At 42.0% G+C, this 25,662-nt stretch overlaps 1 protein-coding gene across 2 annotated transcripts; it reads left to right on the forward strand.

Annotated features, from left to right (window-relative positions):
* Positions 1-89: 89 nt before the first annotated feature.
* Positions 90-24,021, forward strand: ARPC1A (actin related protein 2/3 complex subunit 1A). Of its 2 annotated transcripts, none has more exons than XM_044978993.1 (10): positions 90-108; positions 7,776-7,881; positions 8,682-8,786; positions 11,519-11,741; positions 14,402-14,509; positions 17,558-17,770; positions 19,127-19,202; positions 19,403-19,596; positions 20,693-20,783; positions 23,633-24,021. In XM_044978993.1, the coding sequence occupies exons 2-10, from the start codon at positions 7,818-7,820 to the stop codon at positions 23,669-23,671; spliced, it is 1,113 nt and encodes a 370-aa protein (XP_044834928.1). In that variant the 5' UTR covers positions 90-108; positions 7,776-7,817; the 3' UTR covers positions 23,672-24,021. The 2 variants fall into 2 exon arrangements, with proteins under 2 accessions (XP_044834928.1, XP_044834927.1); XM_044978992.1 differs by lacking the exon at positions 90-108 and adding an exon at positions 3,731-4,058.
* Positions 24,022-25,662: the final 1,641 nt, after the last annotated feature.

The raw sequence follows: 25,662 nt of genomic DNA on the forward strand, positions 1-25,662 counted from the left end.
AGCTGTAGACATGATATATCTAGACTTTAGTAGGGCTTTTGTCACAATCCCATATGACATTGTCCTAAGCAAACTAAGAAACTCTGGTCTAGATTAAATTACTGTAAGGTAGGTGCACAACTGATTTTAAAAACCCTATTCAAAGAGCAGTTATCAATATGTTGCTGTTAAACAAGGAGGGTGTATTTAGTGGGGTCCCACAGGGGTCTGTCCTGGGTGTGGTACAAGTCAATATTTTCATTAATGACTTGGATAATGGACTGGGAAATATGCTTTTAAAATTTGGAGATGACGTCAAGCTGGGAGGGGTTGCAAACTCTTCAGAGGACAAGATTGCAATTCGAAACAAGCTTGACAAAAAGGATAATTAGTCTAAAATCAACAAGATCAAATTCACTAAAGGTAAGTGCAAAGTCCTTCGCTTAGGAAGGAAAAATCAAATGCACAACTACAAAATGAGGAATTACTGACTTGGCGGTAGTCCTGCTGAAAAGGATCTGGGAGTTATAGGGGATCACAAATTGAATTTGAGTCATCAGTGTGATGCTCTTGCAAAAAGGGAAAATAATATTCTTGGGTATAGTAATAGGAGGATTGTATGTAAGACATGGGAAGTAATAGCTCCGCTCTACTTTGCACTGGAGCATTATATGGCCTCATCTGGAGTACAGTGTCTGGTTCTGGGCACCACACTTCAAGAAAGCTGTGAACAAATTGGAGAGAGCCCAGAGGAGAGCAACAAAAACTGATAGAAGGTTTAGAAAATCTGCCCTATGAGGAAATGTTTAAAAAGTGAGCATATTAATCTACAGGGGGGCCTCATAACAGTCTTCAAATATGCTAAGGCTTGTAAAGAGGACAATGATTGATTGTTCTCCATGTCCACTGATGATGGTAGGACAAGAAGTAATCGGCTTAATCTGCAGCAAGGGAGATTTAAGTTAGGTAGGAGGAAAACCTCCTATCTATAAGGGTAGTTAAGCACTGGAACAGGCGTCCAAGGGAGATTCCCTTGGAATCCCGGTCATTGGAGCTTTTTAAGACCAGGTTAGACAAACACCTGTCAGGGATGGTCTAGGTATTCTTAATCCTGTCTCAGGTAGAGGGATGGACTAGATCAGTAGCTCGCAAAGCCAGTCCGCCGCTTGTTCAGGGAAAGCCCCTGGCGGGCCGGGCCGGTTTGTTTACCTGTCACGTCCGCAGGTTTGGCCGATCACGGCTCCCACTGGCTGCGGCTTCTACTGGCTTTGTTCCCCATCCTCGCCCCACCAATCTGCCTCCCTCCCTCCTCCTTCAAAAATCAAACCAGTCAAGCCTCTCCAAGGTGGGGGGAGGGGGCAGTGGGAGCCCTGAGGTACGTGAGGTGGTCGGGAGGGGAACCTTGAGCTCTCACCCTCATTCTGCCCCCTCTCTGCATTATCCTCCCCAATTCTTCTCCCCTCCCTCCTGCAGTGATCACCTTCTCCCTCCACCTTCCTACCAGCCACATCCATCTTCACCCAGGAGCTCCACAATGGCCAAGTGTCAGCAGGCACAGGCAGGAGCCAAGAGGGAAGACAGTCCACCCAGCTGCCTGTAGCTGTCGCTTGGTGGCTGGGAGAAGCAAATGTAGCTGTGCCTACAACTCTGCTGTATCCAGGAGGTAGCAGGAGGGTTGCCAACCCTCCGGGATTAGCCTGGAGTCTCCAGGAATTAAGGATTAATCCTTAATTAAAGAGTATGTCATGTGATGAAATCTCCAGGAATATATCCAACCAAAATTGGCAACCCTAAGAAGCAGCGGGGCTGTCATGGCAGATATCTGGCACTTTACCAAATGACTGAGGCCCTAAATCTGTTTCCAAAGGTGCTTATTTCAGGCCTGACCCTTGGACCTGAGCTTCCCAACTCCCATTGATTTCAGGGAAAACCTCATCTTGCAGGAGCTACCTGCAACTAACTAACTACTAAGGAAAAATGTGACCCAAAGACCACAGCTGAAAGATGGCATTTACTTAAGGTTTTGATCAGGTTAAAAAACAACTGAATCATGCCTCCTCATTCCCCACTGTATGTCACAACCATTTCACACACAGTCCACTTAAACACAGAAAATTAAAACACAGCACAGCAGCTGTTAAACTAGCCTGTCTTAACCAGCTATGGAAGCTGTCCAAACTGATGGCATAAATTGACCTTCATTTGTTAAGAATCACCAATTTTGCAACTTCAATACATCCAGAGTGGCTATTTGAGATCAATATAATGCCTTTGCTAGGTCAGATAGCTCTAGTATTGGTTATGAAAACTGATTTTGAAAAATTATTATAACCCTAGGTGGATGCTGTACTGAAGTCTTAAGCAAGTGCATCTTGGAAAAAAATCCAGTACTTATTTTTCTCTTTTTTTTCCTCCCCAAACATGTTGTGTTTCCTTCCCTGTGCCTGAAAGTGACACATTTTCAACTGTCAGAGCCTACCTTACACTTCTAAAATAGATACTTTCGCCCACAAATGCATTTGTGTTTAGTTACCCATTTTGAATCCAAAATGCATGTTGTGCACTTGCAGTTACCTGTTTGCACATGTCTACACATATTTGGCAGTTGTCTGCATTTTGAAACTATGTCTCGTCGTTTTTTTCGTAGTACCTTAAGGCAAACTTCATCTATAGTTAAATCTCCCACTCTTGCTCTCACATTAGTGCAGTTCCACCACTCTTAGAGGAGTGTTAGTGTAGATTGGTCACTGATCTTTTCACTACTAAATCTTCTACTCCAGCTCACAGCTGCTTGGGAGGATGTGATGGTGAAACTGCTGACAGCTTGTCTGCATTGGAACTTGCATAGCTATGCCAGTAATACAGCTGGAGCCGAAGTGGGAGATTCCTGAAAACCTTTATTGTAGACAAGGCCTTAGTATTTTTGCATTTAAAATCTCTGAGCTCCTGCAGAACTCGGATGCTCTGTAACATATCTGGCTCAGCTGCTTTCACCCATCTGCCAGTGAAAATCATTTTGTAAATGTAATACTGTATTTAAATGCAATTTCAATCCTGTTATGTAATATTTAGTTGACCTAGTTACATATCTTTAATCTGTACAACTCGTTTTATAAGCAGACCAATAAGAACTCCAGTGACTGCACATTGCAAAGAGTCACTCTAATCTTCCCATCACTCCACTCAGATTTGTCTTTTCTGTAGGCTAAATTGCCAGCTTTACAAGTGCTGCCTTTTATAAATATGGTGCTGTTACCTAGAGGCCAGAGCACTAGACCGGCACTCTGGAGCACTGAGTGCTACTCTTACTCTGCCACTGGCCTGCTAACTGAACTTGGGCAAGTCACTTCACCTCTTTGTGCCCCAGTTTCCCCACCTGTGCAGTAGGGGTAACTCTGACATCCCAGTTTGAGTTATAACATTACTCCCTAGCTTTTTTCATCAGTAGAGCTCAAAGCACTTGACAAAGGAGGTCAGAATTCCCAGCCAGCTGCTGGATCAGGCAGATCCTGCTTAACTGACAGGCACCGCCACAAACCACAGCTCCCAGCACTTCAGTGACTAGCTCTGCCTCTGCACAGAACCACCGCAGTACGCATGTGTCACTTCCCCTCCCGGCGATCACTGCGCATGTACAGCTCTTCCCTTCAGGCTGGCGACACTGCGCATGCTCCATCCTATCGCCTCCTCGCCCCACCCCTGCCATTGTGTAAGAGCTCTCGCCTCACCACGCTTCAGATCTAGACGCAGGCGCAGTAAGAGGAACAGCTCCCGGCCCGTGCGCCGGCGGAGGGGCAGGAACTCACCCCGCCCCGATTCTGTGCGCAGGCGCAGTGAGAGGAGCGGCTCGCGGGCCCGTGCGCCGACGGAGGGGCAGGAACTCACCCCGCCCCGATTCTGTGCGCAGGCGCAGTGAGAGGAGCGGCTCCCGGCCCGCGCGCAGACTCCGAGGCTGTTTCCTGGATCGCTTGTCAGTGCCGGGCCCCGCCGGCCGTTCCCTCTCCCGCCGCCCGGAGCGGAGTCGCGTTGACTGACCAGAGTCCGCGAGTCCCGCTCCGCTGCCTCCTCCTCCCCCCCAGGTAAGTGGCGGCTCCGCGGCCAGGCTCATCCCGCGTCCGCCTGGGGACCGCGGGCCCTTCATTCCCCCCCTCAGGGGGGCTCGGCCCTTCCTGGGCCCCTCCCCTCAGCGGGTGGGGGGGGTACCTGGGCCCCGCCCCCTTCCCTCACGCCGGGGGCCGGGAACCCCTCCCCCATTCTCCCTGCGGCCGGGGGCGAGGGGGGGTGTCCGGCTGTTCCTCAAACCTCGGGGGGGGGGGGTAAGAGCAGCCCCTCACCCCCGCGGGGTGGGGCGGGGCACGGACCTGTTCCCGCGCCATCCCCGTCTGGGGCTGGTCCCTCCTTCCCTAGCCCTGCCGCCTCCTCCCCACACAGCTGGGGCGAGGGGTTCCAGAGCTCCGGGCGCCTGTGCCGAGAGCAGCGGGAGGCGGCGGCGGCCCGCCAGAGCCCCTCACGCCAGCCCTCCAAGGGCTAGGGCGAACCGCGTGCCCTGGTAGTGACAGCCTGGGCCAGGGGCACAACCCCTGGGTAACAGCGTCCCTGTTTGTAATGCTGACTGCGTCCTGGGCCAGTAGCCCTGGTGGCTGCAAGGAGTTAGCCCCGTGAGAGAGCAGTCCTGACCCATTTGGAGGGGGTGGCTGTCGCAGGAGGCAGTGAACTGCAGACACTTCCCTTCCAGATGTTGCAGATGATTTATATGATCTGAAAGGAGATTGATGGGTGTTTAAAAAAACCTCTCTCTTTTTAGTGCTATATCTGGATTTGGAGGCAGTATTCCTGCAATGTGTTTGTTGGGGATAGCCCTGTAACATATTTAACCTGTCTTGGTTAGGGAATGACCTTTCCTCACCCCATTATCTCACTCTCCTCCCCACCACCCCTGAAAAAGGAAGCTGATACTATACAAAAAGATAAAATTCCCATCTTGGTTCCAGAAAGCAAGGATTATTACTCTGCAGTTGTAAATTAATTAGATACATTAGGCCAAGTACCTAGATTAAAAGGTTAACTGGAGTAATAGATTGGGCTGACAGGGAGAGTTGAAGATATTGGTGGTTGAGAACTGCACTAAATACCTATCAGTAATATCAAAGGGCTGATTTCACTAAAGTATGGATTAGTGTATTTGTCCTGCAATGAGTTGTTTGGTGATTAGGAAGAGTATGACAAAAAATTGTATCGAGTTTGGTTTTTTTGACTCTCTTAAAAAGGAAGGTTAGGAAAAGGGTAGTGTAGTTATCAAATGTGTGGGTGAGAGGTATTCATTTTTGAGAATATCTGTCTGCAGCATTGCTCTGTAGTGCTTAGCTGGTCCTCCAAAACAGAATACTGTCACTTTATACAGGTGAAGGGAGATCTAATGTCTGTCTTATGAATACGATTATTGCACTAGAGAAACCCAGTCATTTGGAAAGAATGGATACCACCTTCTATCTAGATTCACTGAATGGGCATTTTAGGTTCATACTGGATATGGGGGAATCTTTCTAAGGTGAACTAGAGCTGTTTTCATGTACGAGCATCTATTTTTGATACCAGCTTGCTGTTTAGTCTGAAGCTTAGAAGTAAAATCTGTGGACTAGATGTTATAAAGACAGGAATATGTCCCCAACATGTAGCGCATGTTTGGGAAAGTAGCAGGATTGTGTTAGAAACCGTGTTTTGAAATAACTATACTCTTTGGTTTTGGAAAATTTTCTACATTTTATTTCTGAAAGAGAGTAGAAAGGGCTGAGCCATCCTTGTTGGTGAACCAGCTCTTCAATTTTTCCTGTATATGGAAATTTACTGCCACTGACTGTTGGCGTGCACTAAAACAAGAAGATGATAAAAAGAAGTTGCAGACGTTTTGCTTAGATTAACAAATGGAATCTCAAATCATGGCTGTCCCAGGTCAGAGATAACTCAAACCCCTTTTAGTGAAGGAAACGATGATGACAGAACACTTTGGTAGGACTGGATAAAACCTCTCCAATAATAGTTTCCTTTGATTTACTAAAATATGGGTGTTAGAAGAACAAGCAATGAGGTGTCAGTTGAAAATTATATCACCTTGACCTTAGTTAAAAGTTTAAATACTGTTTTTCTCAAAATGCACTTTCAGAAGAAGTACACTAATATATAATTGTATTTGTTTCCCTAAGTGTAAGGTAACAACGTGGAGGCAGTACTTAAGTTTAAAAAAAAAAGTCTCCAAAAATATTTGTGGTGTTGGAATGCTGTATCATTTGTTAAACTACTGTGACTCCATTTGCTAAATTCAGTAAGGAGTTGCTCATCTTCCATTCACTCCTGAGTTTCTGTTGGGTTCTGTTCATTTCCTGTTTGCATCTGAATTCCTACCTTGCCTTGCAATCTCCACCCTCTGCTAACATAGCCATACTTGGGTATGTTGTAATTTCAGATTATAATGGGTGTGAGTGTTTTAGAATGACATCACTGTGGGTTGTTTTTTTTCCTTTTACATGCATGTAGGAAAAAAGCTTTCTCCTGGACTATTATAAATTGATCCTTGGATATGAAATTTAGTAGGAATATGTGTGGGAATTGGCATACAAATTATATGTACTGAGCTGTATATAGTTTGATGACTACAGGTGCTTTTAAACTGCTGCTGTGTTATCTTCCATTTATGCTGCAGTGTCTTTATACTTTTGACAGCTGTGCATGTGGAGTGTGTAAAGTCTCAGATTGTCCTGTATTATACAGTTGTGTGGTTAATCACTAATACAACTTCGGTTGCAGAATCCAGTGGCATCTGTTTTAATGCAGTTACAAATTATGGAATACGAAGCTTTTTTTTAAATAAATTGTATATTTACAGATTAGAATATTTTATGCTATCATTTTAGTGTTCAGTTTTCATGAAAAAAATCTGTAATCCAAAAATTTATAGCTAATTAGACCTAATTTCTTTTTGAGATTAATGAAGTGAATAATTTTATTACATAACAAATGTGTCAGTACACTGTAATTAAGTTTCAGTGGAATGTGTGTGTTAATATTAAAATGACACATTCAACTTTTTAAAAAAAAATCTTCCTGGAATCGTCTTAATGCTGCCATTGAGCCTTGATATTGCATTGGACTTTGATCGGTTTATTGAAATATCTATCTTAAATAGAGAGTTTTTAAAAAAAAAAAAAACAACCCACCATTCTATAACGCTATAGAATTATTTAGGTTTGTTAGAAGACTTTTCATAAGTCAGGGAAAGCCTGTCTCTTACGTGTGAAGAAACACGGACTGCTTGGCTACACTTACAAATTTGCAGCGCTGCAGCAGGGTGTGAAAACACACCTTCTCCAGCGCTGCAAATTGCGGCGCTGCAAAGCGCCAGTGTAGTCAAGCTGTCCGTTATTCCCCACAGGGAGGTGGAGTACGAACAGCGCTGGGAGAGCTCTCTCCCAGCGCTGGTGCTTTGACTACACTTAGCGCTTCAAAGCGCTGCCGCGGCAGCGCTTTGAAGTGTAAGTGTAGCCAAAGCCTTTGCAATTAGCTGTATTAAGAATGAGAAGTCAAAATAAGTCTGCATACCATGGTGAATGGGTGCTTTGTAAATTCCTGAGATAGTAAAGGTAACCTTTTTAGGTATCTATACTCTTGTTGAACTAGTTATGATGATGTGTAAATAAGCTATAGTATTTGACTCAAGCAGCCCTGGTAAGTAATGTCTAAGACTGTAGCTTTATGTAATTATCTAATTTAAAATGTTGATTTTCAACTCTTATTCCTTTCAGCTTTTTCACTGTTTAAAACACTAAAAATATCCTTTATTCAGAATGTCTCTACATCAGTTTTTATTAGAACCAATCACCTGCCATGCTTGGAACAGAGATCGTACTCGTAAGTACCATATTAACTATCTTTTCCCCTTTGATTGGTATTTTGTACATGCTACAGAACCATATACTTATAGAAAGGTGACCCAGAACTTTGAAAAGGAGAAAACAATCTAGTACAGCAACAATTACAAGACAATATCAGATATCTAGTGTGCCTCACTGAGCGCTCCCCTAAAAACTACAAAACATGCTGCAATAGTGATAGTCTTCAAAATTCCGTACTAGGACATTGGGTATACGGGAAACTAGAGTCTTAGAAGTGTTTATCTGCGGTGCCCAAAAGCAAAAACTAGAGATTTAAGTGGGCATCATCACTTGCCACGACTTCCTATTACCCTCACTCTTAAGCCTCTTTTCCATGCCCCAAATCCAGCCTTTTTTGTACCCTAGTTTCTCCCCACCCATTTTGGATTATAACCTTCAGAATCTATTTTCTTCTTTGGAGACTGTTGAATACTAAACATCATACAGTTCTAAAATTCTTCACAGCTTCTCCAGATAAGAAATGCCCTACAATGCATTCTGGACTTTGGGAATAAATCTCTTTAGTCCAGACTCTGCATTCCCAATGAGATTTGTATCCACCTGTGTACACATTTTGAAACTGAAAAATACAGACTTGATTTGGAAAGATATTCTGTTCTAAAGCTTTTGTCATAAAAAATCAGAGCTTTGGAGCTGTGCTCCAGCTCCGCTTCAGCTCCAGGCAAAAATCTGCAGCTCCAGTGCTCCGGAGCTGCTCCGCTCCAAAGCCCTGTAAAAAATAATCTCACATACTAATGGATTAATTCCCTTTGCCAGAGATTGCCATTAGCCCTAATAACCATGAAGTTCACATCTATAAGAAGAGTGGGAACCAGTGGGTAAAAGCTCATGAACTGAAGGAACACAATGGACACATTACAGGTAAGTGAATCTGATAACATAGTTATAGAAAGTGATTCAACCTGCTTTTAAGAAGTAGTCTGACAAACAGTAAGAAATCTGGAAGTGATGAATAGATGATCCAGTCTTTTTATAGGTTGGCACTCTCACTTCATGGAGAGCTTTGCAGCATTTTTCTGGACCACATAAAGCAAATGTGGGGAAGCAAAGCATTGATTTCCAAACACTTTCATTGAGTAGCTACCATACTAAAGTTCAAGGCTGTAAAAAGTAGTAGTATCCTGTTCCTGTGACTTTTTAAAAAAAAATCTTTAATGAGATAGCAAGAATATTTTTTTTCAACTTTACAAATAAGCCAAATTTGTTGTGATTTTTCTCTGGTCGTACTTTGCATTCCATCTTAATTGCTAGTTTTAGTAAGCAAACTTCAGCAAGTATATATGACTCTGCTATACTGGTATGTGGCTTTTGATATCTATAGATATATTTTCTGGGGATTAAACAAGCACTTTATGTTTAAGCAGGTTGACATCAGTTAATATCTTCCTTTCTCTTTGATATGCTTGTAATACAGTGTGTCTTTGTGTAAAGAGCAGTGGGTTGCCGTTTAAACCCTGGTGATGAAACAGGGTCTTCAGACCTTTGTTTTACAAGGTAAAACATGAAAAGGAAGATAATGCAAAACAGTTTTACCAAAGGTCCTTTGTATTCTGGGGAAAGCTAGAGCTCATTTCTACAGCAAGGTCTTGGTTTTTGTGCCAGAATAGAAATTCTGCAGCAGCTGAGTTTAAATTTTAAAAGTTGGGGTTTTAATTATAAAATTAATATAACAATACAGTATTATTTAAATATTAAATCCAGTTTATTTTAATTTTTGTTTGCATTTACAGTTTGTACTGTCTCATACTTCTGTATTGACAATTTAGTTTTATATTAAAATTTTCAGTGAGGGAAAACAAGACGTTGTGGGTTTTGGTGGCTGGATAGCAGGAAGTTGAGGATTTTGGCATCCAGGGAGATGTGGTAGAGGTTTACAGTGCTCACTTCTAGGTTGCCATGTTTTGGTTTCAGAGTTAACACTCATTGGAGATAAATGGTACTCTTCACATCTGTGAGTTATTGTTTCAGGCTGTCTGCAGATTCAGGAAGATATACCACTGCATTGGTTTTACTCATTTTATATTTTAACATCTTCTTTGCAACCATAATGGCTAGAAACCTTTGTTAAATAAAGCTTAGATACTGATGCACAATTCTGGGGTAAGTTCCACTTGTGTGAATTCTTGGAATTCACGGGTCACTGGCTTTAACACAGAAGCTTAGTTAATATAATGTCCAGGATCCAAAATTAAAATATAGAAATGGTAAGATTGCCAAAACATGAGTCACCCAGGTATTGTGTAGAAAATGGTATTGTCCTGCATTAGCCTTTTAAACAAAATTACTTGGGAAACTAGTTAAAATTTGCATTTGCCCTGTCCACCAGTATTGTGTGCTGATATCAGCCCACCCTTGTACTACAGGGTTTTGTGGGAACATCGCCAAACTTACCTGCGCCTCATTGGCAAGCACACAGCAGTTTGCACTCTTTCATGCTGACCTAACCATTGAATGTACAAAAGACTTGTCATTCCCAAAGGTGTTGCTCAGCATTTTAGTTGCACCTGTTGCCACTAGCAACATTTGGGTGTTCATTACAGAAGTCAGTGTTGCATACCACTGCCACTTGAGAATGCTGGGTGCTTTGCAGTGTTTAAAGCTTACCAAAGTCTTGACACTTGCAGTATTTTAACATTGAGAAACCTGTTTTTATAGTAGGCCAGAAATGAATTGTAGAATAAACATTGCATCTAAAAATATTATACAACAGATTCTGCCATATTTTTCTACCTTAATTCTATTTTTGTATCTTTCATGCTGTTTTTTAATCAGCATGCTGGAGGAATTTTTTTTAGTATTAGAGTATTGCTGTTAAGGAAGGTCTAAATATATTTTTGGGGTGGGGGAGACTAATGATAGCAGACTGACTCAATAAGAAAGATGCTGAGTAAAAAGATAGGAAATAACTCTGCTCTGAATATTTCCAGTTGAAAACATCCATCATTGCATAGGAAGGATGGAAAGCTGTGGCAAGCTTGTCAAAGGGATTTCCTATACTATTTTTTTCTGACATTCGCTTCTTTGCATTAATACTGATTTATTTTTGGCTTATGGCACAGCTTAAGTAGGCATGACACAGATACAAGTATTGTATTCCTACATTAAAAACTGATAGCTTTGTTCTTTCTAACATTTCTAAAAACTACTACTGTCTGAAGTTTTAGACCATGACCGTGTAGCTTGGCAGCAGCAAAGTAAACAACTATGCTTGAGGTTTGGGCGAAGTTTTGGAAGTACTGCTTGTTTAGCTATTAAGTAATAAGCCTCTTGCAGAAATCGAGTTGGAATCCAGAAAAGGGGGTGGAGGAAGAGGGCGGTAGCCATTCTACTACAAGTGGGCAAGCTTTCAAAGCAGTCTTCCTTATCACACAGTCTATGTTCCAATAAAATCTATCAGTAAGAGGGATTTGGAGAGAGAAGTCAGGAGCAGTAAAGGTTTACAGTAGTGATTGAATGAATGGTGGTGAAGACATCATTGGTATCTGTCTTCATGGCAAAGGGCAATAGCTGATGTCTCTGTTCTGGGTTGCTGTACAGTAAACAGGGATTCACAAGAAAGAAAATGTGATATTAATAGAAGGTCTCAATTGCAGGTATTGACTGGGCTCCCAAGAGCGACCGCATTGTAACTTGTGGTGCAGACCGTAATGCCTACGTCTGGAGTCAGAAAGACGGCGTGTGGAAGCCAACTCTAGTGATTCTGAGAATTAATCGCGCGGCCACCTTTGTGAAGTGGTCTCCTTTGGAGAATAAATTTGCCGTAGGAAGTGGAGCTCGACTCATATCTGTGTGCTACTTTGAGTCTGAAAATGACTGGTGAGCAGTTTAAACTAGATGATTTCCATTAAGGCAAATCCATGAGGCAGTACATTGTCTTGTTTCTGTATTCCATAGTGTATTTTAAAATGCAGTTAATGGACCACAGATGTGCTTTAATTGCTGAGTTTTTATCTTTTTTAATTGTGGTTTTCTTAGAGTTTCAAAGCTGTAAAGGGTACATGTTATGCATGTGATTTAATCATGCAGTTCTCATTAATATTAATAGGTAGCTAAATCCTTGGACAGTACCTTGAAAATGTATTTCTAACACTTACTTACAGTAGAACCTCAGAGCTACGAACACCTTGCGAATGGAGTCGTTCGTAACTCCAAAAGGTTTGTAACTCTGAACAAAACATTGTTCTTTGAAAAGCTTACAACGGAACATTGGTTTAATGCATCTTTGAAACTTTATCTAGAAGAAAAATGCTGCTTTTAACCATCTTAATTTAAATTAAACAAGCACAGAAACAATTTCCTTACCTTGTCAAATCTTTTTTTTTAAACTTCCCTTTTTTTAAGTGGTTTACATTTAACACAGTATTGTACTATGTTTGCTTTTTTTATTTGTTTCTGTTGCTGACTACATACTTCTGGTTCCAAATGTGGTGTGTGTTTGACTGGTCAGTTTACAATTCTGGTGTTCGTAGTTCTGAGGTTTTACTGTATGTCTATTTAGGCCTTTATTTTCATACTCCACTACCTGATTTCTGGCAAGTTTAATGGATTTTCTCAAATATTTGATGTTTTTACTTCTCCTACCTCTTTCAAAAGTGCCTGAATTTCTTTTATGACTAACCATTGCCTGGGACTTTGCTCATTTACCAAATAGGTTTTTTGGTGTAATAGTTTACTTGTTGTTGACACACAAACCATCTCAATACTAATTCACCAAGATTCTGAAGTTGTTTGAGTAAATATTGTATAGAGCTTCAGAAATCGAGCCCCATATCTCACAAATATGAAATAACATGAAATAAAATGGTCATGGTGCTGCTCAGGTTTGGCCCAGTTACCCTTCATCATCATGGGGTGTAGGGAAGGTGTCTTGGCTAAATTTTGAGTGAATGGCACTGTGGCCTGGCCCAGAAAGGGGAACTGAACCCATGTGATGAGCCACCACTGCAGGGTGATTGTATGCAAATGCACACCCACCCCCAGGTCCAACCCCGTAGTATGGGTAATACAAAATAACCTGAAAATCCCCAAAAAAGAAACAATAAAAAATAAAAAGAATTTCACAGGTTTCTAGTCATATACCATCTGAAACAACCATTCAAAAGAAATGTGTTGCATAAGCAAAGAACTTACTTTAATAAATGTCTTCTGTTTGGTGTGTAAAGAAACAAGTGATCTACCTGACACTCAGAAATGGAGTGGGTGACCATACTTGAACCTGACAGCATCAAGCAATGTATAACCATTAGCATTTCCGTGTCTCTTACAAGATCTGTGAGATACATGCTTCTTTTCATTAGCATTTATATACTATGCCAAAGCCACAGCATTTGGGCGGGACGGAAGACGTTGCATTTTAAGATAGATTTACAAACATGGACTGAATGGTACCTTGTCTTTATTTGCATAATCCTCCATGTTTAGAGAGGTTTTTCCCCCAGTTACAGGCTAAGAACTTGCACCCAAGTCACAATATTTAGATGGAAAAAACTTTGTTTTGCTATTGCTGTTATCCGTGACTTAAATGCGGCATTTAATTGATCTGTATATTGTAACCTTCTGAATAACCTGTGAAAATTTCCATGCAATATGAGTTTATATAACTTTCATAAATTTTACCATAAAATATAAAGAACAGAAAAGTTATAAGCTGCAGAAAACACTTTAAACCTGCAAAAAAAAATGCACTCAGAATGTTGTACTAAGAAAATACTGCTCAACTCTATATTATAATTCAACAATGTTCTCTTGTTCTTGGGCATATAAAAGGGGAAATTTACTACATCAAAATCAAGTTAATGAGCTCAAGGTCAGAGTAGTGGTCAATTTGGTATATTAAAGTGTTTCCAAAAATTGATTTCAAAAGGGCATAGGACCCAAATGCGTATCTGCTCAGAATAGTAGCTTCTTTATTTTAATTGTTGATGCCTGGCTGACAGAGCTCATAGCCACTTGAGATTCATGAATTGTATTGGAGGTTTTGCAATCATCAGTATTTTCTTAAATGAATTTACAAAATCTCGACTAGATGGAGTAAGGTAGAAGAAAGGAGAAAAAAGAGAATAACTAGTTGAATTCTTCTCTAAAACGTTCAGCTGGTCAGTGTCTCAAAAACCTACATAGAGCTAACTGAAAAGTAAAGAGAATACACACATCTGACAGAATTCAGGTGTATATTACAAGTGTTGCATTTTAATGTACTGTCACTGTGGAGTAATAGAGGGCTGGAGTTCCATGATGTCTAGAACCATTTCTTGTCTGGTGAGAATTTAGGGGCAGATTTAACAGTAATGATGATTGAATGGGCCATGTGTATTTCAGTCTCCTCTTCCTTTACACATCAGTTCTGTTGCAAAGTTGGAATGTTTCCAGTCACTTGCACTGAGATTTAATGCATTGGAGTCATATACTGCTGGATATTTGGTGCTTTAATGGTAAGCAAATGGTTCCCAATAAATAAGTTTTATTTCCTGTTTTAGGTGGGTGAGCAAACACATTAAAAAGCCCATTCGCTCCACTGTCCTAAGTCTGGACTGGCATCCCAATAATGTCTTGCTGGCTGCAGGATCCTGTGACTTCAAATGCAGGTGAGAGTAAATAAAGCATTTGCAAGTTGATTTGGGTTACTGATTTAAATCAGTAAGTATGTGCTAATCCTATGTACACTGTCAAAATAGCAACCTGTCATGTACTAATGTATTTATTTAGAAAAATAAAATATAGCCTTGAAAGACTATTTTAATCTGTGCCACTACGCATGTACATAGGGCTTTAGATTTTTAGCATGTATCCACTAAAAAGTCAGTGTCACTTTCATAAAGCAGTATTTACTTACTTATACTGCATCAGCTATGCAGGTACCTGACGGTCAGCTCCATGCTGCTCCTAATATGAAATCAAAGCCTGTCAAGCACCATCTTTTATCTGAAACAGACCTTTGGCCATTGTTAGCATGAGGTTGGAAGACTTGGCAGCTGCTTAGTGTAGATAGATCCCTGCCACCTGCACATCATCCCATTAAAGTCATGGGGTGCAGTGCACGGGTCCATCCATGTGTCTCGGCTTGCAGGATGTGGGCCCAGATAGGTAATTTTCTACATGGTGACTTCACTGTATTCTTTTTTATTATTATTTTAAACACTTTTACTTTGCACAATAGTGAGAATTTCCCTTCCTTCTGCTACAGGGGAAGTATTCAGGCTTAAAAATAAAGTCTGTGTGTTCAAAATGGCTACTAGAATAAATGCTAGGCCCAAACATTACATTCCGTAGTCTAAAATGAGGTGTAAATCTGAAGTTTAGAGCATTTGGTCATTTGATATCTCATGGCACTTTTCACATGAGGAGTGTTCTGACCAAATCCCAGTTTGTTTAATTTGGATATGGTATACATCTTCACTTCCTGCCCTAAACAGTTGACTTTTGTAAAGTGTTTTTGCCCCTCCAGAAGAGACTGCATGTGAGTTGTGTGTGAAAGGTTCCTTCCGTATATGTTGTTAAAGCACTTTGCGACCCTATGAGATGAAAGGTGCTATTTAAATGTGAATTGTTTTTTATATTAATGTCAGTTTCCTTGGACTTGTAACTTTTTTGTCCTGGTATTTTTTTTTAACACCTCTTATGTGGAGAGGATCTCATGCAAGGTTTTTCTTTTGACTGCTCCTGAGAAGCTGGAACTGATTACCTTGTAATGCCTTGTTGTGTCTAATCATCCCTTATTGAAGAATCTTATTGAAGATATGGGTAGGCAAGAAATTACCAAACATAGGTTGAATCAACTTCCCAGGATTTCCTTAGAACAGAACAATGATTCATGAAAGATTATTATTGTTTCATGTACTTCCTGCTGGAAAACTTGTTCTGCCCTGCATTTCATTCCTCTGGAAATGGTCCATTCTGAAATGTATATCTTTCTATTAAAATATTTAGGAGGCATTTATTATTTAAAGTTTGCATTGCAGGATGGACCATTTAATACCAGTGACAACTCTGATCAGAGAGAGGAACAGGTCTTTACGTAGGTGCATCAGAAGAAGTGTCCATCTCAATTCACATTTCCAGGTCTCTGACTTTTATTGCCTGCGAATAACCTATTTCTGAATGTTAGGAGAACTGTCTTTCTCTGCTGAAGGTGAATACAGATCTCCGGAATTCTGTTTCCAGGCGAATGTTCAGTTATATACTAGAGTTATAAAGACTACTGGGCTTTTATCACATCTGCACCCATAGCTGGTTCTGAAAAGTTATTAAATGGCCAAAATCAGTAGTAGCTAGCAGTACATCACTTCAGCAAGCAGGACACATGCTGATAAAAATCCAGGGCAAGAGGTGCTGCTGGTTGATAGTTATTTAATAGGATTTAAGATGGCTGGCCTTGATAATCCATAGGGCCTCTTCCTTTAACTTTATCTCTCTCTTAGAATATAGCTATGAGCACTATGTAGGGGCGTTTTTTATACTGTAGCTGGAGCAGTGTCACTGGAAATAAAGGCCATATTCTAGTGCTCTTTGAATGTGGAGACTTTCAAGCATAGAGATGGCTTTAGTTCTAAAATTGAATGGTTCAGAAAGAAATCTCAGCAAATGAAAGGCTTCTTCAATCATCAGTCACCTCCCAGTCTTCTTCCTACTTGGGACTGCTTTATTCTTGCCTTGTATCAAAGACACTGCTGCTTTTAACATACGATGTCCTATTTCCATATATTAAGTGATCTGTCCTTCTGGATTCTTGTAAAAGGCTCTTAAATTTAAACCTACCAACAACACACAGTCCTTCCGCCAACTTCTGTTTTAAACTGACAAGGCTGATTGAACTCATGTTTACAATTTAGAATTCTCTGGTAGCCATATTAACATAGCTGCACTTAAGGCCTTTTTTCTGTTCTATATTTGTCGGCTTTACTGAAGACGTGTGTGTTCTTCAAAGCGTATGTTGAACAATGTGGCACACGCATGCAGAGTTTAAAAAATATTACCATAAGCTCACTTTAAAAAAAAAAATCCTCTTCATTTTTGACCTTGAGCATGATTGTTTGATCATGGTTATTGTTATACTGAAATGTTTCCTTATTTGTACTATGGTGTGCTTCAAATAGAAGAACACTCTTGCTCAGTGGATTAACTGCTGCGGTTAATCTTATGCCTGTGACATCATAATAACTTCCATGGTAGCAGTTATGGATGCCATATTTTGCCACCCCTGAATCCCACAAAAGGAATCTATGATTATAGGGGGAGGCTTTTTATTTAACACATTTTGATAAATAGCAGTGCTGGGAAAAGAGATGCAGAAAAATAGTGACCGTTTAATATGTTTTGATGCACTCTTCCAGCAGTTAGTCCGAATGTGACAGTCTCTCTTACCCATTCTCTAGATTGAGATTTGGATTCTTTATAAGGATTTGTATTAGCTAGCTGTTACATATTGCACTTCTCAGATTCTCTCCGAACTTGATTGTTAGGGTTGTTAGTGCTGTGAAAGGAAGAAACAAAAATCTTAATGCAATAGAGAATTTTTGTAAGTGCAGTATACATTTCCATAGCCAGCCTCTGGCAAAAAGGAAAGAGACAGAAGGTTGCATTTGCGAGAAGGCAGCTGTGTACATTATCATTTTGGTGTTTTTTTTTCTTTGCAGAGTGTTTTCTGCTTACATTAAGGAAGTGGATGAAAAGCCAGCCAGCACACCATGGGGCTCAAAGATGCCCTTTGGGCAGCTGATGTCAGAGTTTGGTGGTCCTGGAAGTGGCGGATGGGTGCACAGCGTCAGTTTTTCTGCCAGTGGTAACCGCCTAGCCTGGGTCAGCCACGATAGTACTGTGTCAGTTGCTGATGCCTCAAAAAATATGATGTAAGTATTTTCTTTTTGTTATCTGTGTCTTTATTAACCCTGCGATACTAGGAGGGAAGGGCAAGCATGGCATGTGGAATGTTGTGTTTGCAACAAGGAAGAACAAACCTGGTATTTCCAGAAGTGTTGTGTCCAGCTCTGTCAGTTATGCTATGGGGTACAAGCAATCCATTTAAAGTTTAGAAGACTTGTGTCTCTGACGCCTATTCAGGTTGGCTTTTGGGAATTTTGGATAAATAAAACCAATTTGGAGTAAATTAATGGTTTTTGAAACCAACAGTGTGTTTTGTTCTGCTATTAGGAAACTACATTCTCCTGTGGAATAGCTATAGGAGACTTTTGTGAGAGCATGTCCAGTTCTTTTACATCTAGTTCCCAGTTTGATAGTGTTAACTAGGGACTGGAGAATAAACTGTTTATTTCATGAAATCTCAATTCCACACCTGTCCTCTTCATCATCTTACCTGTTGCAAGGTTTTAAATTATATCCTCCAACCATGGTAGAAATATTTCACTACTCTCCTGTAGTCCCCCTGTCTCTCTTCTCTTGGGAATGGAGAGAGGTGACGTTGTTCCAGGGATGTGGGGAGAGGAGAGGGCCATCTGAGCACAGCTGTGTTTAATTGAGACACACAGATCTGGGGAGAAATGCAGAATGTATACTTAGCTAGAGAGATCATTAAATAATACAGATGGTCTAGGGCCATCTTTGAAATCCTGTCCTGTTCATTAATTTCCTTGATATTGTTGTAATAACTTGAATGATGAGATCATTTAATATTGATATAAATGCCCAGCTATTTTCTTAAAAGGATGCAGCCAAGTACTTTAAGTACTGGAGTGTTTTACATTATTTTTGTAACCTTATAGAGACCTAACTTTTGTCTTACCAAGCAGAAAAGGCCCAAATTGATAAATATCAGTATTGCTGGAATGTGTAATCTTTTTAAATGTGTGTCACCACTTGTGTACAGAATGCTCTATAAGGTCAGCATATAGCCAGGAATAGTTTTCTGGTTAATGGCTCCCTCTACTGCCTGCTCAGCAGCCCAGTATAAAATATTGTAGGATTTTTATAAACATTGACTACTCTCTCTTCCTTAATTTCTTGGGGACATGGCACAGGATTTAAAATAAAAATAGATTTCAAAGGGCATTTGCACTAAGCTATAATTACTTTCATGTAAATCACAATCTACTTGGGTCACTTGAAGGCACCATATTATAGTAATTGGGCTATACTAGCTTTTGTACTAATAGCGCTGTCTGAGAATGGGCCCTTTTGTCATATTCTGTTGAAACAAAAGATAAGAGGTTTCAGTGAGGCCCTTCTTTAACAATTGTTCTTGTGTTTAGGGTTTCACAGCTGAAAACAGAGTACCTCCCGTTCCTGAGTGTGTCATTTGTCTCTGAGAACAGCGTTGTGGCAGCTGTAAGTGTCCCTTCTTTCCCCGTGTAGAATGTTGTAGTGCTTCAGCGAGAGGATAACACGCACATTGTGAAGTTAGTCAATAATAAAATACCTCTTCAGAAGCACCAGCACGAGCTGTTCTGCAGCCAAGTGAGGTATAAAAAGCAAAGGTGCTGCTCCGAATTAGCTAATTTTTTTGCCTTAATAATGTCTTGTTGCAGGGCCATGATTGCTGCCCAATGCTCTTTAACTGTGATGACCGTGGCTCACTGACCTTCGTTTCCAAACTAGACATTCCAAAGCAGAGCATCCAGCGCAATATTTCTGCCATGGAACGCTTCCGCAACATGGACAAGAGAGCCACTACAGAGGATCGTAACACTACTTTGGAGACACTGCATCAGAACAGCATCACGTGAGTGCCACCATGCTCAGGACATGTGACAAGGAGAGCTCCCTTGTACCTTGTATATTGCAGGACATATCGGAGACCCTTCAACCTTGGATTTGCAATATCAGAAAACTTACCCTTTCACTGACAGTTGCTTATTCATGGTCTTTCATAGAAAGGCAAGAATGCCTTGCTCCAGGGACTTAGCCGATTTAGCAATTTTGTGCATAGATGTTAGCTATTGGAAAGGGAGACATGGAATTCCTTCCTGACCCCTTGTCTGATACCCTGAATAAGGAGATTTAATTGCTCCAGTTTTGTTTGCAACTTCATAAAAGATAATGATTAACATTGATAGTTACACATGTGTATCTCCCTTTGCTTCTGGGTAAAGTCATATTTAATGTGTTCCATAATTCAGACCTGAACAGACACTGTGTAACTAGGACTTGATACTGTAAGTGGGACCAGGGACACTTACCAAAGCCACTAAATCCAGTGAGCAGAATTCACTTGAAAAACTAATTCTCCTTTCACCCTCACATTTAAAAACTTATTTCAGTATTTATTACTGTTCTGGAATGAGTGAATACAAGTTAATCATGTGAGATGTTCCTCTGTTTGCCCCAGTACTCCATGTGCACAAAATACACTAACACTTGTAAAGTAAAGTTTAGTGCCTCTTATAATTTAAAGCTTTTTATAATAATGCTGGATGACCTTCCTTGCCTGCCTTGGAGGCTGCCTCCCAAGTTCTTACATTGGCAGAACCACTTCACCATTCTTACTCCTTGAAGATGCATGAGGTGGGGTTGTGTTTTGAAATCTTTACTTGATAGCACACCTAATAAAAGATGGAGGGGTTTCAAGCAGACTCTCCAGCATCCTCCAAATATGATGCTTGCTTTAGTCTTTCTCAAGTGGCATAATGAAAATCAGGCAGAAGATACAAATTACAATCATGTCACACACTCTTCCTTTGGGAGAATAGGGATTGAACCTTCTGGAGTTCTTACAAAGCCAGTAATATCCAGTGCTTTAAAGTCTACTCAGCCATGTCTCCACTACTTGTGGCTCTCTGGTATTCTTAGCTCTCTTACAGCTGTCACTCTGTTTTCAGCCAAGTGTCTATTTATGAGGTAGACAAGCGAGATTGTCGCAAGTTCTGCACCACTGGCATTGATGGAGCAATGACCATCTGGGATTTCAAGGTATGCATTTACTACTTTGCTTATGAGTAAGGCTACGATAATGTCATGGAAGTCACAGAATCTGTGACTTCCAGAGACCTCCGTGACATTTTCTGCTTCAGCCCCTGGGCTGCAGGGCTGGAGCTGTCAGCCAGAGGGCCCTAGAGATCTCAGTTGTGGGGCCACCACAGCTCCCAGCCATCATGCAGGGGCAGACACCCTCCCCAACACTCCCCCCTCCCCCCCCCCCCGCCAGTGTTCCCTCTAATTTTTCCCACCCATGTGTGGAGAATTTTGTCATGTCACATAACAAAATTCATGTGGTGGGGGTGGGGCCAAGAGGTTTGGAGTGTGGAAGGGGGCTCAGGGCTGGGGTAGAGGGTTGGGGTGTGGGGCTCCGGCTGGGGGTGCGGGCTCTGGGGTGAGGCCAGGGAGGAGGGGCTCAGGGCTGGTGCAGGGGGTGTGGGCTCTGGGATGGGGCAAAGGTTTGGGTGCAGGGAGTGAGGGCTCTGGGATGGGGCCGGGGATGATGGGTTTGGGGTGCAGGGCGGTGCTCTGGGGCTGTGGCAGGGAGAGAGGCCCCCCTCCTCCCCCCCAGCCCAGGTGCTGTTGTGGGGGAAGAGAGGGCTGGGGGGGAGGGGGAAGAGGCACCTCTCCCCACCACGGGAGCTCTGAGGCTGCAGGATAGGCGCCCCAGCCCCTGAGGGGAGGACCACCCCAGCCATGCCTGGGTCTGGGCAGCTCTGGCTGTAGCTGGGCCCGGGCCGCTCCAGCTGTGTCCCTGGCAGGTCCAGGCGCCCCAGCCCCCGCAGGTCCGGGCCACAGGCTGAGTTGGGGCTGGGGGAGGGGCACCCCAGCAGGTCCCTGGGCAGGTTCCCTGAGCACCTGCGCGGTGCTAAGTAGGCTGTTGTGCGGCCGCGCAACTTACAGGCAACTTAGGCCCCCGCAGCTCCCAGCTGCTGGGCCGGAGCTCCAAGCCACTGTGGGGGGGGCCCCGGAGCTTGTAGCCGCTGCAGGCACTGCTGGTCCTGGAGTTCTGAGCTGCGGCGGGGGCTCCCGGAGCACCCAGCTCCAGCAGGTGGCGGGGGCCCCCTCAGCTGCCACTGGGAGATCCCATCCGTGAAGGGCAGACCTAGAGCTCCCAGCCACTGCAGGCGGCAGGGGACCTGCAGTTCTGAGCAGCAGCTGGGGGGCCCCGCAGCTCCTAGCTCCCAGTCCTCGAGCTCCAGCGTCTGCAGGCAGCAGGGACACTGCAGCTCCCAGCTGCTCTGAGCAGCAGCAGTGGGTGCTGGCTCCCCCATTCCCCATTTTGTGTCAGCTCTTTTTAGTAAAAGTCAGGGACAGGTCACGGACTGTGAATTTTTGTTTATTGCCCTTCACCTGTCACTGATTTTTACTAAAAATAACCATGACAGAATCTTAGCCTTACTTGTGAACTGTCTGTGATTTGTTAATCTCTGGGCATCGGAACCTGGGATTCAGCCCTAATGTAAATTGTATTAGCATTAGGGAATCTAGACTCTGAATAGTTAGGACTCTTAGTGAACTCTTTAGAGAGGACAGATCCAAGACTCAACATAATCACAGATGTATTTGCTTAGCAGATGGTACTAATCCAGACTAATTTTTTAATGGGATCACTCGGGTCCCTGTAGGAATCTTGTTAATCCTCTTCTTCCTCCTCCAATCTCCTTCTTTTTTTTTTTTTTAAGCCACAACCATGCTGGCTCAGGAGACCAGAATAATTACTGGAGCAATCAAAGGGACTGGCACAGGTCTACAAAGGTATTTAGGCTTATAACTTCCATTGAAATCAGTGGAAGTTAGGAGCCTAAATACCTTTGTGCATCTGGGCCACTGTTATCATCTTTCTCCATCCGCTAGGGACTGCGCTTACTGTCTTGGCAGGACCCAGGCTCTTCAAAGACTTTGACTATTTTTTTTTAAAGTAGCAAAAAAGTGTCTAAAGTGAGGTCCAAATTGCATGGAAGCTCAAACAAAAAGCCTAAATGGATTTAAATGTTTAAATGATTCTAGGCTGACTTTTTACTGGATTCATCTTGACGTCAAAACAGACTAGGTCATTCACCCTGCAAACTAGGATTCATAGTTTAAAATTCCAGCAAAAGACCTCACAGACTTCTGCTTGACACTCCTATGGCAGGGTGCCCTACTTGGTGCTTTAAAAAAAACCCAACCATAATTGGGATATATCTAGGATCTAAGGATCCATCTTTGTGAAAGCCTAAGCGTGCCCTATTCTGCACGCCAAGTCTCTCTCAGAATTTCCTCCAGACCAGATTGCATGTGTTGCTGCACATTGGCCAGTAGGTGTCTCTGTAGACCCCCCCCCCACTCTTCTGTTGAGCTGTGGAATACAGTAGAACCTCAGAGTTCCGAACACCTCAGGAATGGAGGTTGTTTGTAACTCTGAACAAAATGTTACGGTTGTTCTTTCAAATGTTTACAACTGAACATTGACTTAATACAGCTTTAAACTTTACGATGCAGAAGTGTTCCCTTTATTTTTTTATTAGTTTGTTTAACACAGTACTGCACTGTATTTGCTTTTTTATTTTATTTTTTTCGTCTCTGCTGCTGCCTCATTGTATGCTTCTGGTTCCGAATGAGGTGTGTGGTTGACCAGTCGGTTCGTAACTCTGAGGTTCTACTGTACACAATTTTTGCAATTGGTTGCTTTATAATCTGGTAGTATGTACCAGCCCCAACCAGTGTTGGGGCCAAGTTAGAGAGCTGGACTTGTCTCACGTTTCATCTGTTTTGGTCTATCACTTAGTTTTGCTGTAGGGGTTGACTATGTTCAATACAAGATACTGTAGTAGTTACTGATAAATGTTTTCTCTCTCAAGACCTTAGAGTCTTCTATCCAAGGTCTACGAATCATGTAAAGATGGATCTCCATTATCTAGCATGACAGACTGCTTGACAGCATGCAGCTCCAGCATCCACACAGACCCGAAAAGGGATGAGTAAGCTGGATCATTTGGAAGCACTGAGAAGATATGGCTTGGCAGATTTTCTTTTAAATACATACTTGGTGAAATGTGGTTTCAAAATCAGCTGTGATTGTCTCTCTTTCGTTTTGATTGGTTGTTTCATTCCATTCTTTACCAAAGCTGCTCCGTTAGTAGTATATTGCAGGAAGTTATGGATCACTAACTTAAAAGGGGAATTTTATGTAAATTGTCTGCTAGAAATAAAAGATACAGAATGTGTTTGTAGTTTGGTTCCTTGTTAATGATGATCTAATCAGTAGTGAGTGCATGGGAAAGGAAAAAAACATTAATGTGTCCCTCTATATCAAGAGGAGGAAGTTTGTCTTCTCAGCTAAAAGCTCCTTACAATCTCAAGAGTGAGGGTAAATCCAACCAGACTTCTTCTGAAGGAAGAGCCTGGTCATGGAAAGCTGTAATGATGAGGGAGACTTGTCACAATGATTATTTCCAGAGTGATTAGTCCTGTCTGCTTTAGCAGTTAACAGACTAATAGTAGCAAATTAAAACTGAAAGTCGTCTCATTATCAGCTCAGACTTGGTTCGGTAAAGGCAAATTAAATGACCAGGATTATCTGTAATGCTTTGAGGCTTGCACGGAGCACCTCCTCAAATAGCATTAGCTCAAAGTATCTATGATATGGGATGGACACTGCATACTGGAATTAAAGCATAATTAATACTGAGCTAGAGTCTAGTAGGACAAGTGAGACAATGACCTTCTAGGCATGGTGTATAAAATTCTACTTTATTATGACTGCTGGAGGAGTGCAGCTTGTTTAGCAGCACAGAGAGCACAGACCAGCTTCTCCAGAGATGTAAAAAGTAATGTTGGACTGGTCATACTTGCTGGAGTTCATTTCTGACCTCCTGATAACTCACAGAAGCAGTTATGAATAACTTTGTCCATATGGCCATGTAAGGTGACTGTTGAATCTTGCTGCATGCCTTGAGGTTGGCAGTGCATTAGAGGGGATTATCTGGCTAAGGGCAGTTTGCATGGTCTCTCATCTTTGAGTGTTGCATTTCAAACAGAAGAAATGAAGAGCGGGGGGTGGAAACCACTGGCTATATTTACCACTTCCTCTGAAACCAGCATGTAACTTGATACTCTACTTATTGCTCCCCTTTGAATGGGTTGAAAAGGAGGGTGAGAGGGAACCCACAAGGCATTGGGTCTCTCTTGCATGTCTAAAAAACAAGCTAGCCGCAACTCCAAGACGCATCTTTTTTCAGGTAAGGTGTCTGTAAAACAGAAAAATGATTATTTTCCCATTCCTCTTGTTTCTGGTTTCCAGGAGTGTGGGGAGGGAAGTCAACATTTTGAAGTTTTTCCTTCATCTCAAGAGCATAGAATCAGTGGGGCTGAAATGAACCTCTCATTCGCCATCTAGTGCAATGATCTGCAAAGTACCATGACTGATTTCATCCGTAATAATACAGGGCATTTCCTTGTATGTTCCATGTGAGGCTCTGTGTGCTTGAAACAGTAGTGAATTAAACCTCTTATGCTGCTATTGCATAGGTATTACCTCCCTCTTGTAGACACGTCTGTTTCAGAGCTAGGAAAATATCCCCCTGGTGAAAACCTGTCACAAGAAACTATTAGAGACATTAAGATAGTGATGGACTCAGGGAATGTCATGAATAAGGAACTGTTTTTGAAACAGCTTAGGATAACAAATGGTCCATTCCAAACCTGGCAAAAATGTAACAATGGAATGTCCCAAGGTTCTATATTTGGACCAGTGTTACATATATTAATCATCTGGAAAATGGGGGAGCCAGTCAGATGAGTTATTTTGGCTCCTCAAAGCTTGAGAAGACTGAGAAACTCCGGAGGAACCTTTTTCAGCCTGGTGCATGGAGGCAGCACTATCTCTAAA

This window comes from Mauremys mutica, chromosome 11, assembly GCF_020497125.1.
Source record: "Mauremys mutica isolate MM-2020 ecotype Southern chromosome 11, ASM2049712v1, whole genome shotgun sequence".
Taxonomy (NCBI): Eukaryota; Metazoa; Chordata; order Testudines; family Geoemydidae; genus Mauremys; species Mauremys mutica.

Coding starts and splice junctions, on each gene's coding strand:
- ARPC1A (XM_044978993.1), top strand. CDS start 7,818: ATGTCTCTACATCAGTTTTTATTAGAACCAATCACCTGCCATGCTTGG. Junction 17,771..19,126: donor GATGCCTCAAAAAATATGAT/GTAAGTATTTTC, acceptor TCTTGTGTTTAG/GGTTTCACAGCTGAAAACAG. Junction 19,597..20,692: donor CTGCATCAGAACAGCATCAC/GTGAGTGCCACC, acceptor CTCTGTTTTCAG/CCAAGTGTCTATTTATGAGG.